The 14792-nt window shown below is 42.1% G+C and overlaps 1 protein-coding gene across 2 annotated transcripts in view; it reads right to left on the bottom strand.

Moving 5' to 3' along the window:
* Positions 1 to 14144, bottom strand: part of fgd5a (FYVE, RhoGEF and PH domain containing 5a) — a 34154-nt gene extending 20010 nt beyond the window's left edge. For both annotated transcript variants that reach the window (XM_046028511.1, XM_046028512.1), the window contains exons 1-5: positions 13904 to 14144; positions 9161 to 11951; positions 2910 to 3027; positions 1853 to 1911; positions 1480 to 1510 (exon numbers count right to left, since the gene is read on the bottom strand). In XM_046028511.1, the coding sequence (XP_045884467.1) occupies positions 1480 to 1510; positions 1853 to 1911; positions 2910 to 3027; positions 9161 to 11951; positions 13904 to 13913 (3009 nt within the window). In that variant the 5' untranslated portion in view covers positions 13914 to 14144. The remainder of the gene's footprint in view (positions 1 to 1479; positions 1511 to 1852; positions 1912 to 2909; positions 3028 to 9160; positions 11952 to 13903) is intronic.
* Positions 14145 to 14792: the final 648 nt, after the last annotated feature.

Genomic DNA, 14792 nt, shown 5'->3' with positions numbered 1-14792 from the left:
CCCCCCCCCCCCCCCCCCCCACATCACCAAACTCTGTGTTTGTGCATGCTGTGCCGCTGAATTACTCAAGTTTCATGCCAATTATGACATCCCTCTGCATCAAATGGTAAATAACATCTCGACACATCCCAGTGTGAAGTTTGAAGAATGACAAGACCCTAACACTGTACCTATGCATTATGCAACAGCATGATGAAAAAGCCCTCAATGTCACCTTTGAAAGGTGGCAAAAAGAGTCAATGAAGTGGCATGGTTACACCAAGGAGGAGCTTAAGCCAAGGTTTCTCTGTCTCTTTTCAAGTCAGAATTTGTGAAAACAGATCATTTACACTGAATTAATCATTCAGGCTAAACACAGGCATTGCGGCCAAAATGTCAGTTCTGAAGCACTGATGCCCATATTGACTTGCAGCATATGTTTCTGTCAGTGTTGGCATGCGGCAGCTAATTAGTATAATTGAGCATCATGATGAGATTGCAGATTTATGATTATCAGATGGGGTCCATTGTATAATATTTGCATTAGTTGCTGTTTAATGGCATTCAATTACACATTACACAAAGCAGCTGCTTTTGCACTCACAGCACGCTTTCATAGCGAGGGGACACAGATATGAAATTCAGGTTATGACCTTATTCAAGGTTATAAGGTACAGGCTGACTGATGGGCTTCTCTGGGTTCAATGACTCTACCTGTCAGGTTTGTACTGGCAATCGTAACATTAATAGCAACTCTTCCATGCCATTCTTTAAAATGTGCTGCCATCTGACCTCTTCTCTATATCTTTCCTTTCGATACAAATTCTAAATAATTCTTTGAAGCTTTTTTGCAGTATTTTTTGGTGAATATCTGCCTTTGCTCCTAACTCTGCAGGGATGCGGTCTTGTTTTGACAGGCAGTGAGTGAGAAATGATGGAAATAGATGACAACAGTTGGCTGTAATGCATGGTCGACCTCGAGAGGTTTACCACAGCTCACCTTTAAATTCTCAGTCCTGCATTAACTATACTTGTTAATCTACTGAGAGGAAAATTCTCAATTTTATAGCCAACCTGGTTATAAAGAGCTCATATCGTGCATCCAATATAACCAACATAAAACAGCCCATCAGCCTTTTTGTGATTTTTAGGTAGCAGTCTGCCAATTAAGTTCCTTAGGTATCAGTACACATATCACTTGAATAATGATACAAGGACAGCGTCACCGAGAGCGCCTGGTTAACGCAGGCTGCGTCATCTTACAACTGACCACACCAGGGCACAACATGTCGACTTTATCAAAACCGGAAGTAGATCTTGCTGCAATAACATTGATAAACCTGAGCAGAGTAGAAGAAGGAGACAGAGACTGGAGAGCAGACGCAGGATATAATGTTATCAGTAGGTTGTCAAGAAAATGTAATAGGCCTTGAAGCAGGAGACATTTGAAGCTAGTGTGACACGCTTATGGCGTGGCAGCAAAGGGTTTTGTTTTTTTACCTCTTGAAGATACTTGAGGGCGCTGACATGTCTGGAAAACAAGAAGAGAGAAACACAAGATTTAATTAAACCGTGAAAAGGAATTTCCAACCTTCTATGCAACTATGTTAATCTTTCTACAAGACTCATTAAATTTTCTAAATTATGCATGATGGGAAAACTACATCAGAAGAACGATTAAGTATGTAGCAGGGCAGGGGCAAGGTTGGTGTGTTTAATAAGTTACACAAGACACAAGTAATTGGCAGTTGGGAGGAATTGGAGAGTAGATACTGTGCCTCAAAAAGACAAAACATCAGATTTTGATGCAGCACATTTGAGACATTCGATGACATTCAGGAGAGGTGTGCAAATGGGGAGTGCAGACACTCACAGTCTCTCTGAGTCGACGAGCTCTTTGGCAATGTAGAATGCACGGGATCGGCCATCAATCTGGGTGATGGGAAGGGAGAACAGTGGGAGATGAATGAACACAGCTAATGTTTAAAGGCTCTCTGTGGGCACTTACTCCCCACAAACATTAATAGGAACAGCGGCGCAAGGAGAGTGGTGAAAAAGCAAATTCACTTTTATTTTTTTGGTTAGATTTCTGCTGTCAAAATAAGACTGATGATTTCATTACAGTGCAGCATAGACACGAAGGCTTTCTCAAATACAGGGCTTTTAAAGTCAGATGCATTATGTATGAGAGGCTATGTGTGTGCGGTGACAACAATGCTGCCCATTTATTTAGAGGCTAATCACAGGGTCTCAAAACATCTGAGCCAAAACATAACATTGAAGCCATTTAGGGGTTTACCAGCAGGCCTCCTGTGCTTTATCAGTGTTATTTTTTCCTACGTGGGGCATTTCACAAATACTACATTAAAGACACACTGATCCTCATTTCCTTTGAAATAAAACCAAACACACACTTCTATTAAATGAAACTGTTCCTGGGGCCAACTCAAGTCTCTCTGTTTCTCTTCCTCTTTGTTTTTTCCTCATTGTATTGTATTTTTTCTTTGAAGAAGAAGAAAACAAGGAAATGTGTGTCACATGATGAGAGCAAGGGCCTGATATTATTGAGGTAGCAGCAGGAAGGGAGGGGGCCATCTCTGAGCTACTGTAAAATGGCTGCCTTTTACTGTATGTAAGTCTGGAGAGTTTGAGGTAATACATTTCAACTAACACAACAGTGAATAAGGTATCAAATGGATCAATCTGGACCTGTATATGTGCCACAGAACAATGGATTCAGTGCTATTATTTCTTTGTATGATATTAAAATCTGTCTGATGGAAGTTTAAATTCCAACCTAAGGCATACGATAAGGCCCTCGCAGCATTTTTTGCTCATTATGTTGAATTGCTGGACCATTTGGTAGCTCAGAGGATTGAATTAACCACCTTCTACCCTGCTTTCATTTGTCTCTGTATCCCATATCTCACCTGTCGATCATAACTTTGCTCCGCCACCCACTCTTCCTCCTCTGAGGTACGCCCGTGGTCTTCGTCAGCTGACAGTCCAGCGGAGATGTGGTTCATTGGGAAAGGCTCTGTGTAGGCACTGCCAAGGGAAGAAAAGACAAAAAAACAGCAAATGAGCACTGGTTCTTAAATATGAATATTTAATGTTATAACATCATCCACACCATAGCATGGGTTCTGTAGAATTATATATAATAACCATATATAACCATAATGTAAGAAGCTGAATATTTTCATTTGGGAATGCAAGGAGGTATTGAGGACACAAATTCCAAATTGCACATTTACAGTAGAAAGCAACTGCATTCTAGCTTTATAGCAGCTTATTCTCAAAACACTGAGCAATACTCCAAGTCCACAGTAAATATATGCTTTCACGTTTCCTGTGTGTGTCTCTAAACGGTTCCACCCCTCATAAGGAGTCATCCAGTGGCACACTGTAATCCCTTTCAGGATTCGTTCCTCTCACAGATGGCACAGTTGTGTTAGTACACTGGTAATCCTTTTGTGGCTTTACCTGAGGGGGCACACTTTAGGTCATTTCACATGTAATCCCTTTAAATGCTACCTGTGGTAATTCTTAATGTCCTCTGGCCCATTAAGACCCATTCAGCATGTTTGACAAAATTCGCACTACCAGGATGATAAGTGGATAACACATATTTCCAAAGCAGCTAAAGGACAGCTTGTCCTATAGCTGTGCTATTGGGTCAATTTAAGATCCAGAGTGCAGCAGAGTAGCAAAATGTGTAGAAACGTACTACCACAAGGACACATGTTCATTAAGTTCTGCAATAGCAAGTATTGATAATGACTTATGATGCTATAGGAAAAATAAACAATAGCTTGAGCTATTTACAGGCTGCACTGCTTACTTAAAGTGAAATATCTTCATTAGCTCCTTTGCATTCTGGTCTTTTTGACCCTCTTCATTTAGGGAAACTACAGTATTATGTCTGCATTTTCTATGACACGTTTCTACTTCATCTGTGCAGAATGCTATATGTTAAAAAATGCTCTTTGATTCTGAGGGGACTGATTGGTGTCTTTGATTCAAAATATTATTTTAAAACTTGTTTCTGAAAATTCTTTTATAATTTCATTCATATTTGGCTGATTATCCAGAGGAATATGAAGAATACAACAACAAAAAACCAGAACCAGAAATGGAGAGAATCTTGTAAGGAGTTTCCTTTTAACTGTATTTCAAACTACGTTACAGATGTTCCCATCTAGAGCTGCAGGTATTCGCCGATTAATAGATCAGTCGAGCTGCAAAAAACTAATCAGCAACTATTTTTAGAATTGAGTCATCGTTTTTCAAGCAAAAATGCCAAACATTGCTCTGCTCTCATCTTCTCCATTGTGATAACTTGCTACTTTTATTCATCTCATATGATCGTAAACTTGAATATCTTTAGGTTTTGGCCTGTTGGGCAACAAAATTAGCAATTTAAAAACATCATGTTGGGCTTTAGGAAATTGTGACTGTGAGAAATTGTGAGTTTTCACTTTTTTTTTGCTGTCTTAGACTTCATCTCCTTTTGGACATACTCTTACTCCATGAGGTTCACACTACACCACACACATTACTCATGGTTGACCTCAGAGTGGACAGGTCATCCTTGGGTGGGCTCCTGTGTGATGTTGGGAAGGAAAGAGAACAGGAGGGATGGGTCTTCTTTGAACTCTTTCTTAAGCTCTGATTTATTCTACGGGTGAGGGGAATTCCTTCATACATCCAAGAGTAAAGCACTGCAGATTCTCACTATCACATTTTCACCCTCGACCCTCAACAGCACAGTCCCTTCTTTGCTATAATGGATGGTTGTGTCCAATCTATAATAATGTTCCCCCAGGCAAGTCCAACAGAAAAAAAGTGCTATAAATGGCTTTATATTAATATAAATAATTTCTCCTACACCAACGTAGCTAAATTTCCCACCATAATATCCCAAATCTAGATTTTGTTTATCTCCAATCAGCTTCATATAACCTATTCATATTTAAACTTGTGAATGTGTGATATTATAATTTGGTAACACATGAAGCCCTTTTACATGATCATTAAGGCAATGCTATCATGCTAGCCGACTGTAATGTATTTTATAACATGGCAAAGTTAAATCTACTGTGTCAAATTCAGAGGAGGACACAATGACTCTCGGTGAAAAGACCTGAATTTGATGATGCCTGTAATATGTAATTCAATTGAGCTAAACATTGAGTATTAAAATATATACTGGTGCAATCAGACAGGCCTTTTTCAACTTGGAATGGCGCTATTATAGGAAATATGAACAGCTGAATAGGTTCATTAGCATGCTAACTATAGAATTTTGGCATACTGATGGGGGGATTAAGAAAATGGGAGCAGATTTAAATTGCTTGCATGCAAAAGCGATGATTACATGTAGCCTGTGGCTGCTGCTGTTGAGACAATGTTTGATGAAGTGATTTGTGAAAATGGTGTGCCTCTGACGGGTGCGGCTTCACCTGTGATGATAGAAGATGGCTTTGGATCCTAATAACCCCACATCATGTGACATGCTTTGATTCAGGGCCAAATATGAAACGGTGTTCTCTGTGTCCTCCATGACTCTGTACCAAGAGTACTTCAGGGTCTATAAAGCAGGAGGCTGGAGGCATTCCTGATAAACTGGAGCAACAATAACAGCAGACCTGGCACTCCTGTCGGAACCACACCTCATCTTGTTGTTCAAGGTAGACTCTGGGAACCTCCACCCCACCACGGAGACCCCTTTCTCCTCCTGTCATCCAATCTGTCCACTCCTGTCTCCACCTCCCTGCCTCCCGCCAGAGCCCCACCCTCGTGCTGCATTTCCTGTAAACAGGCTGGTGGGAAGCTCCTAGGCTGGACACTTCCTCCCCGGGGATGACCTGGCAATGACCTCAGAGCGCCTGGCACCAGGCTTGGCGAGCCAACGACACGCCCTGTCCACCACCTCGCCACACAGCACACAGCCACCACCCAGTACAACAATGTACTTAAGATGGCTCCCTCATCACTACTAACACTAACATAACAGTGGGTGGAGGAGCTGTTTTAGAGGCCATGGCAGGGCTTTGTCATCACTCTGAAGAGGTTCATGTTGAACTGTTTGAAGTGGAAACGATGCAAAAGGGTAAGCTACAGATGTACAGTTTTGCATACATTTGCAGTATCTTACTGAACATACTACAACAGCTCTGTTTACTGTGTGCATGGGACAACAACACATCTGCATTACTGTTGTTAGTCTACCTGAAACTGCTTAGAATTGACATAAAGAGCACCTCTTGGGCTCTAACTTGAGCACAAAACCTGGGCTTTTTTTCCGCTAAAACACCCTTTTCAACATCTCATTTGTTGCAACACGGCTACTTGGCAAGAACAATTTTGCTGAAACTGCATTCTCAGCAGGAGCCTCATCTTTGATAAAGCCGTGCTGAGATGTAACTCAGTGTGCTTGCACATGAATGCACACGCACCTACAAACAAACACCTTGGTTTGGTTTTGGATGGATCATTAGTGTGCCTGTTCTTTTTTCATTGTACACAATGGGAACTTGCTAATGATCATGTCTCTTTTCTTAGCCTGTAAGCTTGTGCTGAAGCAGTGTCTGAATGGTGCTATACATTAATCACACAAGTGGAAACAAGCCAGGTCTGTGGCACAGCAGCTTTGTAGGTTCTCCTTAAAATGCGTGTCTGCTACTGTAGGCACGGCACTTTTGTGTGCAGTGCTCTGAGGCCATTCAGTCATTTTCACCACAAAAATCCACTTTTTCTCTATGGGTTCTAAAGCCATGTTGACTGAATGTGTTCTCAATGAATCACTGCCATCATCAGCTAGGCAGCCTTGGACAGCGGCAATGTCAATCTTTGAACAGAGTTTAGTGTAAGATGTACACACAAAGAGAGGGACAAACACCTACCACTGACTAAACATAAAATAGACCAATATACACACACCAAAGAGCGGCCCTGGCAACAGAAGCATCTCGAGGGGGAATGCGGAGAAGGCGAGGTGACATCACTGGGAGAAAAAGATCCCTCATTGAGGGACCATTGTCTGGGAAATCGAATGGTTTCAAATGTTGAGATATGTATAGAGTTCAAAGTAAACTGGAAATAAACAGTGGGGAAATTTAGTGTGTACTGCTGCACAGAATGTCTGAAAGAGAGGTAACAATGAGGTTTCTGTGTGTGAAAAGTTGCATAAATGATGTGAACTGCAAGCTAAACCCTTTTCTACATAGGCAAACTAGTTATGAAAGGCAGTAGGAATAACAACAGTTAGCTGCACATGGATTACAAACAAAGGGCTCCACAAGAAATAATAACAAATTGAGGCAGAGGCATTTTGCCTCAAAATTCTTATCTTAAGCCTTTTAAGAAGCTCTTGGTAATGCCCTGTCTCTTTGACTACGCACAGGTCATCAAACACAACTATTTTATTAAGACATGGGAAAGACTGTGGCCTGTAGTGGCTGAAGCTGTGGCACAGGTCGGGTAATTTGGTACAGTCTGACTGAGGTGATTCCTCACTCTATCACACACTGCAGTAAATCTTGTGGCCCCTCAAGGGTCCAATGAAAGAGAAGCACTCGGGAGAGAGCTACTTTAATAAAAGCCCTCTTAAACTTAACCATAAGTGTCAGGTACAGGAGAGCAATTACACCAGAACTGCTCTTGCTCCCTTTCTGATGTTCTCACTTCCCCCACCTTCATATTACTTTATCGCTAGACTCTTTGTTTTCTTATTCTTCTGCACCTTCTATTACCCCCCTTGCTGTCTCACCTTTTTCCTCATCCTGCTCCTTCCTTGTGTGAAAAGAACTCCCCCACACTTCTTCACATTTTAATTGCGGCCCATAATGACTTTTTTCTAATGTGAATAACCTGTGCTCAGTGAGCTACCGAATTGCCATTACTTGTTCTAACACCTCAGCCTTGCAGAGGAAGCAGCGGCACCAGATGTGTCCTCTAAATCCACCAAATGAAAAAACAGGAGTAAGCTCTCCCATAAGCATTGTCCATCGTCTCAAAGCCAGCAATGCCTGACACAGCAGGCTGCTCATCTCTCACTGAACACTTTCCTAAAAGAGGAAGATCCGATCTACTCAGCCAGGTGCTCTCTGCTCATCTGGGATACAGTGTAAGTATATTTGTCAGCTGTTCAGGGGTCAAGAGCCTCTCTGAGCAGGTCCAGAGCTAACAACTTAGCTGAGTACTTTAAGAGTGGTTCCCCTCACACCCTCTTAACACCCTCACATGTTATATAGACATATTTTATTGATTAGTTGGTTAATTGTTTATAATTGTCTATAAAATGTCAGAAACTAGTGAAAATGTAGCATATTTTTGTCCGGCCAACAGACAAAAACCCAAATATGTTCAATTTATATGTTCATAGACAACTAAGAAAACAAGCAAATATCCACATTTAAGGAGTTGGAACCAGTGAACATTTTGCACCTTTGCTTGAAAAAGTCTTAAAACGATTAATCCATTATCAAAGTAATTGTCAACAGATTTTCTGTCAATCAACTAATCTATTATTATTATTTTATTTATTTTTTATTTATAATTTATTATTATTATTATTATTATTATGATTAACTGTGTAAGTTGTAATCATTGTCATGGATGTTGCTAATGAATACCTAAAACATAATACCTTAAAGAGTCAGTACAGCCAAGTTTGTGCTATCTAACCATGCAGATAGTATTGGTTTTTGAGATATCTGCCTCTAAAATTTCTGCTTCAACCCCAATAAAATGGAGGTGACTGGAACTTCATTTGGGATGGTCATAGCACTAAAATTACAATAAAAATATTCAGCAGGAACACAGTCAACAGTTTTCATTTGGACCACCTGAAACATTGTGAAAACAGTTCACAGCGAGGTCTGTGAATTGTAGAGAATTTTGAGTGCTGTGTGCATCACAGACAAAATGCCATTCACCTCTATTGTTTTGGATTTAGGTCTATAAAGGACTTTTTGGTCCACCAAGAGTTGGCAGCAGACATGCCAAGGAAAGGTATCTCAAAACCTGGGCTAATAGAAAGAAAAATATATATGATTAAAGGCAAAACATGTAAGGTAAGGTAACACATGTTTTTTGTAGCTTGGGTGAATCAACCCTCTCAGAGTTGCTTGAGATGATATAAAACCATTTTAACGTTACTGAGCTTTTACTATACCTTTCAGTGTCTGCTTTTGATGTCTGGGGTTTGCTGTCAATCCCAGCGAAACTGTTCATATCCACATAGCCATCATTCTCATTACAGGAAACTGTATTACGGTTTGGGTCCTCAAAAAACTCAGTCACAGTGTGGGATCTGATGGGTCTGCCTGGGATCTGGATGTTCTCATAGTCAGAGCTCATGGCTGGGATGTTTTCATAGTCAGAGGTGTCTGCACTGGGGAAGGAGATGGAGCGGGGTTTGGTCAAAGGCAGCGACATGACGGAACGCCGAGATCGCTCCTCAAAGGACTCCACTCTAGAGACACCCCTGCTAAAAGCTTTGGGGTCACCTTTCCTCCTCTGGTGGTCTTTGTAGAGGACAAAGGTGGATGGCAAGTCTAAAGTACGCTGCGGGGGGTTCACCATGTGGGACTGAAGCTGAGGAGAGCTGCCAGTGCTTCTGCGATCAAGCTCTATGACTCTTACTGGGCCATGGTGGCTGGACTCGGAGGAAGAACGTGAAGAGCGGACACTTCCATCGCTGAAAGCCTTTGAATCTGTCTTTCTCTTGAACTTAAGTGCCAGAAAGCGCTTGAAGGAGGACTTCTTCTTCTTAGGTACGTCATTGGGTTCATGTTGGATCAGGAGGGATGGGGAACTCTTGGTGACTGGTCTTTTAGTGATGTATGCCAGCTCAAACGGTGGTGGGATGTCCACTAGAGAGGTTGGTGTGGAAACACCACTGGATGATTGATGGCTACGCTGGGAGAAGCTTCCAGAAGAGGTTATGACACATGGGAGTGAAAGGGTATCATCTTTCCTCTTCATCCTGATGTCATCCTTCAGAGATTGGCTGATCTCAGTGGGAGTGGTCAAGCACAATTCTGGACCCTCTGCGGACCGGGAATATAACATGAAGCGGCGAGACTTCATAGATGGGATCAAATGGTTGACCCCAGGCTGCTGTGAATGGCTAAATGGTTCATTACTCTTATCCAAGGCCACTGTGCAGTAGTCATGAGTCTGGTATTCTGTCCCTGTCTCCTCCGGTACAGTTTCTGGGACATAACCTGGAACTTTCCCAGAATAAGAGCGTGATCGTGTGACAATAGTCTTCCGATCAAGTGTCACAAAATTTTCCCCTTCTGAGTCAAACCCCGCCTCTTCATATATATGCTCTTCACTGTCTGAGTCTGTGTCTTCATAGTAAGGCACAATGTGGCAGTCCAGTTCCTCAATGTCTTCTTCAAAGGCCTCAGTGGTGTGGGCAAACACCACCCTGTTGGTGAGCTCTGGGGTGCGACCCAGGTCTAGGTCTGCTGGCACTGTGATGTTGCACAACCTGAGGCGAGGCTGGCAGCTTGCTCGCTGGCTGATGACAGCCTGCTCTCGTTTAGCTGTTCTCTCTTTTGCACTTTTTCCTTTGACGTGTTTCTTTTCCGGTTCTTCCTCTTCGTCGTCATCGCCTATCTCGACGTAATCCTCCGATGAGACACACTCCAGCTGCTCAAAGTTATCTGCTTTAGTGCAGAGTGAATCGTCAATGTCTGCATACTCATCTGCTGACTCATTCTCCTTTGCTTTGTCTTTGTGCTGATTCAACTGCTCGGTGCCCTCCTCAATCTCACCCTGTTCTGAGAGGGCTTGCTTATCATCTAGCTGGTCCACATCATCTGCTGACACATAGTAAGGTTCCAGGTTAGAAGCACCTGCTGTTTGAGGTTCATTTGAAGGTTTGTCATCAGTATCATCCTGACTCCACTCTGGGTCAGCAGTGTCAGCCATATCTTCGGGAAGAGCTTCAATGACTGAATAAGGCCCAAACACATCCTCAGTGCTGGATGTGAATCGAAAACAACCAGAGAGGTCCTTGGTGGCCCGTTCTGGTTGCCATACCTCTGTATCCCCTGTTTCAGCTGGGTCACATGACTCACATGTATCACTAGCATCATCTGTGGGGCCAATCACATCATAGGGATACTCCTCAGTTACAGTGGGAAGCACGCTGAATCCAAACGCAAATCCTCCAGCTTCCAGCTCAGTCTCGTCTGGACAGTGTGCACAATCCTCACTTTGTCCACTGTCCACTTCATTAAATCCAGTATCATTGTCCTTGTCACCAAGACTCAGTGATTGTGGTTTATCACTGTTTTCTTTCTCTACATGTTTGTCTGAGTGACCTGTATAGCCGCAAAGTGTTTCAGTCTTTTCACTACAAATCTGTTGCTCCCCTTCTTCCTCCTCTCCTGTTTCATCCTCCATTTCAGCAGGAGGAAGTGAAGGCGCTGATGTATTTTCATCATCAGTGGGATGGCCACCTTCAGGCTGGTTCAAGTCATTGTCAGTGTTTTCATCTTCAGTAGTGTCAACAGTAGAACCATCCTCTGCTTTGATTGTGTCCTCTGAGCCAAAGCTGTCGCCATCATTATCTAATCTGTCTACATCTTTTTCTGTTTCCTTGTCAGTTTCTCCTTCTACTATGTCCTCTTTGTCATTGTGCCCAGTGCCATTGTCATTTACTCCACACTCTGCCTCATTTTTCTCCTCTTTGTCCTGATTCTCCTCAGCCATTTTATGGAGATCTTCTGTCTCCCCATCAGAGTGGTCCAGGTCTCCGTTACTCAGGCTCTGGGGGGGGCAGGGCTCCCTGTGTGGGGGATGCCCAATCAGGGGCCTAGGCTTGGGGGCGACAGGAGGTTTTGGACCATGGACAGGGGGACACGGCCTGGGCATCAGTTTGGACTGCACTTTGATGGTCAGATGACTGCGGACCTTTGGTCGAGGGACTTGTAGTGGATTTTGAAAATCTGCGCAAAGAGAGTAAAAGTGAATGAAAAAAAATGTAAAATCCACAAAAAAAATGTTTTCATTTCTTGGGTTCATTTCACTGCTTGACACATATATAAGCTTACTGTACTTAAGAGTAAATATGTGGGACCTGATTTGGTATAAAATGCTAAGAGGAAGTCAAGTCCTGTACAATAGTCAGTGACATGCAGGGAACATTATCAGCAGGAAAAACAACAGAGCCACGGAGGAGGAAAAATAACATCTCCCTGTCGGGCAAATGACCCATGCAAGTTGGATGCTTATAGCAGAATTCTATTTAACAAATGATTGGCTAATTATAATCAAAAACGTTAAAGATGATTTTGTTATTAGTCGAAAAATTCCTTTTCTGTAAATGGCAACATGAAGGATGATGAAACAACTATTTAATCTGTAATCATAACATCCTAGTTGACACTGTGCATCTATATCTTGCTTTGGACTTTAGACTTTAAATTTAGTTAGGTGTTAAAACTTGTTAAGTCATTAAAGCTGTTATGAAATTTAGAATTGTCATGAAACACACCCGTACTTAACAAAGTGTGTACACCCCTGGTCTCTTCCTGTTATTTGGTACCTGCCCTGACGCACATCCTATTAAACCCTATGTGCACTCTGGCTATCTCTGAGTGTCTCTCTTACTCTTTCTCTTTCTCTGTCTCACTCTCTAGACATTCTCTCAATCTAAAATAATGCTAACTGAAACTGTACACTTACACAAATTATTTATCTATTAACGTCACAATGCGCTTTTTTTTTTAAGAATTCCAGCTTCATTAGCTACTCCAGCAGAGTCTCCTAGAAGGACTAAACACAGGATGCCCATGGGGGAAGGACATTAACAGCATGGCCCCCCATCACTCCTCTATGAACCTCTCGAGGAGTACAGATTTCCACAACACAAATGGACTTCCTTCTCGTCATTCTTCCCTGATTCTCACAAAACATATACTCACATAGACACAGAAACACACACACAACCCCACACATATAGGCATACACACGCACACACTTTTTTTTTGCTGAAAAGGTCCTTTGAGTGCGTCAAAGAACAATTAAAATGAGAGAAAACAAGGGTCCCAGTCTGACAAAGCACCAAACTGCAAACAACAGGATATGAATTATGCAACAAGAATTCAATTACAACAAATGTTTGAAAAACAAAGGAAGAGATAGACACTGGGACCTTGGCTGTGCCAAACTCACAGGATGTGATTTCAGACTGTTTTCTCATGATGAAATGTCACCTGCTTAAATTGAACTACTTGTCTAAAATCCAAAGTGACATGGCTGTAGAACTTAATGGGAGATTATTTTTTATACAATGTACAGAAAAAATGTACAGAAATCATGTACAAGAGAACCATTTATAACTTTTTCACAGGACAATGCACTTGCAAGACAGGTGACCATCTGTATAGAAAAATCTCTGTCTACTTTCACAGACATGGATTATAATCCTAATTGTAATTTTATTAATCCCAGAACAGAGCATTTTCCCAGTAGAGACTTCCACTGGAAGCAACTGTATCCGTAGGTTTAAATACATTCCCAATTTCTGTATTGATAATTATTCCCTCTTGCATTGTTTTATAAGAAAACTGACCATTTCTATGGAAATTTCAGTAACTGTGTGATTAATCTATATCCCCAGACTGTTGATATTTCATTTGACCTTTAACTCATTTCAATCACTACAGCAGGCGCCATTAAATCGTACTGGACATTTATTTGCAGCTATGTAACAAACGTGGGAATAAACCAGTGACATATGTTTTCAGACAGAATTAACCAATTTCTTGAATTAACACCGCCCCCATCCCTCACAAATGAACCCACTCACGAGCACACGCTGACCACTATTTGCTGTTAAACATGTAAAGTTTGGTTTATGGACTCTTCACATTATCATAAAGGATTAACAACCAACCTGCGTTCATGGTGGGACATCATCATCCACGGCAACCGACAGTTATTCTCATGTTTCCCCACACCGACCGTGTCCCTCGAAATGAGGTGGAAACTTAATCCAAACAAAAACACACTGCGGGAGAATCAAGTGGTAAAGGAAGAGTTACAGAACATGTTGTCTTGGTTTTCTCCAGTGAGAATCTACTTGTGGAAGACTCCTGTGTTCGCAGAGTGGCATCGGAGCTTTCGACCGGCGTGCATTTCCAGTGCTGATGCTACAGTAAACTGGTGCGCTCTTGTGTGGAAACGGGAGGCGCTGCTGGGCGCTTCCTGAGGCAGGACTACAGAGCAGCGCGAACACGGAGCGCGAACCAAACCCACTCTGTAGCCTATATGTTGAATTTTTGCACTGCGCAGCATTATATCTGAGTTACTGCAGAGGCTTATGCACAGATGTCATCAGTGGACTATTACATTCACATCTGGTCATGTTCTATTTCAGGACACTGCTCCACGGATGTGTGCAGTGGTGCCATATTCTAGAGGCAGCAGGTGCAAGAGTTTGGTAATACCAAACCCACTGTGTATGAGAGTTCTGGACAATAAAAATGACACCACAAGCCACAATTCATCTCCAGTATTTCATTTTGGTGATGGACGCTTTAAATATGCAGCTACTGTTTTTGCAACAAGTTTTTTTTTTAATTTCACAGCACATCTACCCACGTTTTGCTGCATGGCACTTGCCCCTTCACTGATATACAGTTAGACAGTTAAGATCCACATAGTTACATGAGCTGCTCAACTGTGTCATGACATACTTTGCATGATTGAAATGACTGCAACATCATGTATGGAGAGGATTACACAGATACTCAGAAGTCAGGTTCTTCTTCGTGTTTTCTCCA

Source organism: Micropterus dolomieu, linkage group LG18 (genome assembly GCF_021292245.1).
Source record: "Micropterus dolomieu isolate WLL.071019.BEF.003 ecotype Adirondacks linkage group LG18, ASM2129224v1, whole genome shotgun sequence".
NCBI classification, from domain to species: Eukaryota; Metazoa; Chordata; class Actinopteri; order Centrarchiformes; family Centrarchidae; genus Micropterus; species Micropterus dolomieu.
This window is presented reverse-complemented; position numbering and strand designations above follow the sequence as displayed.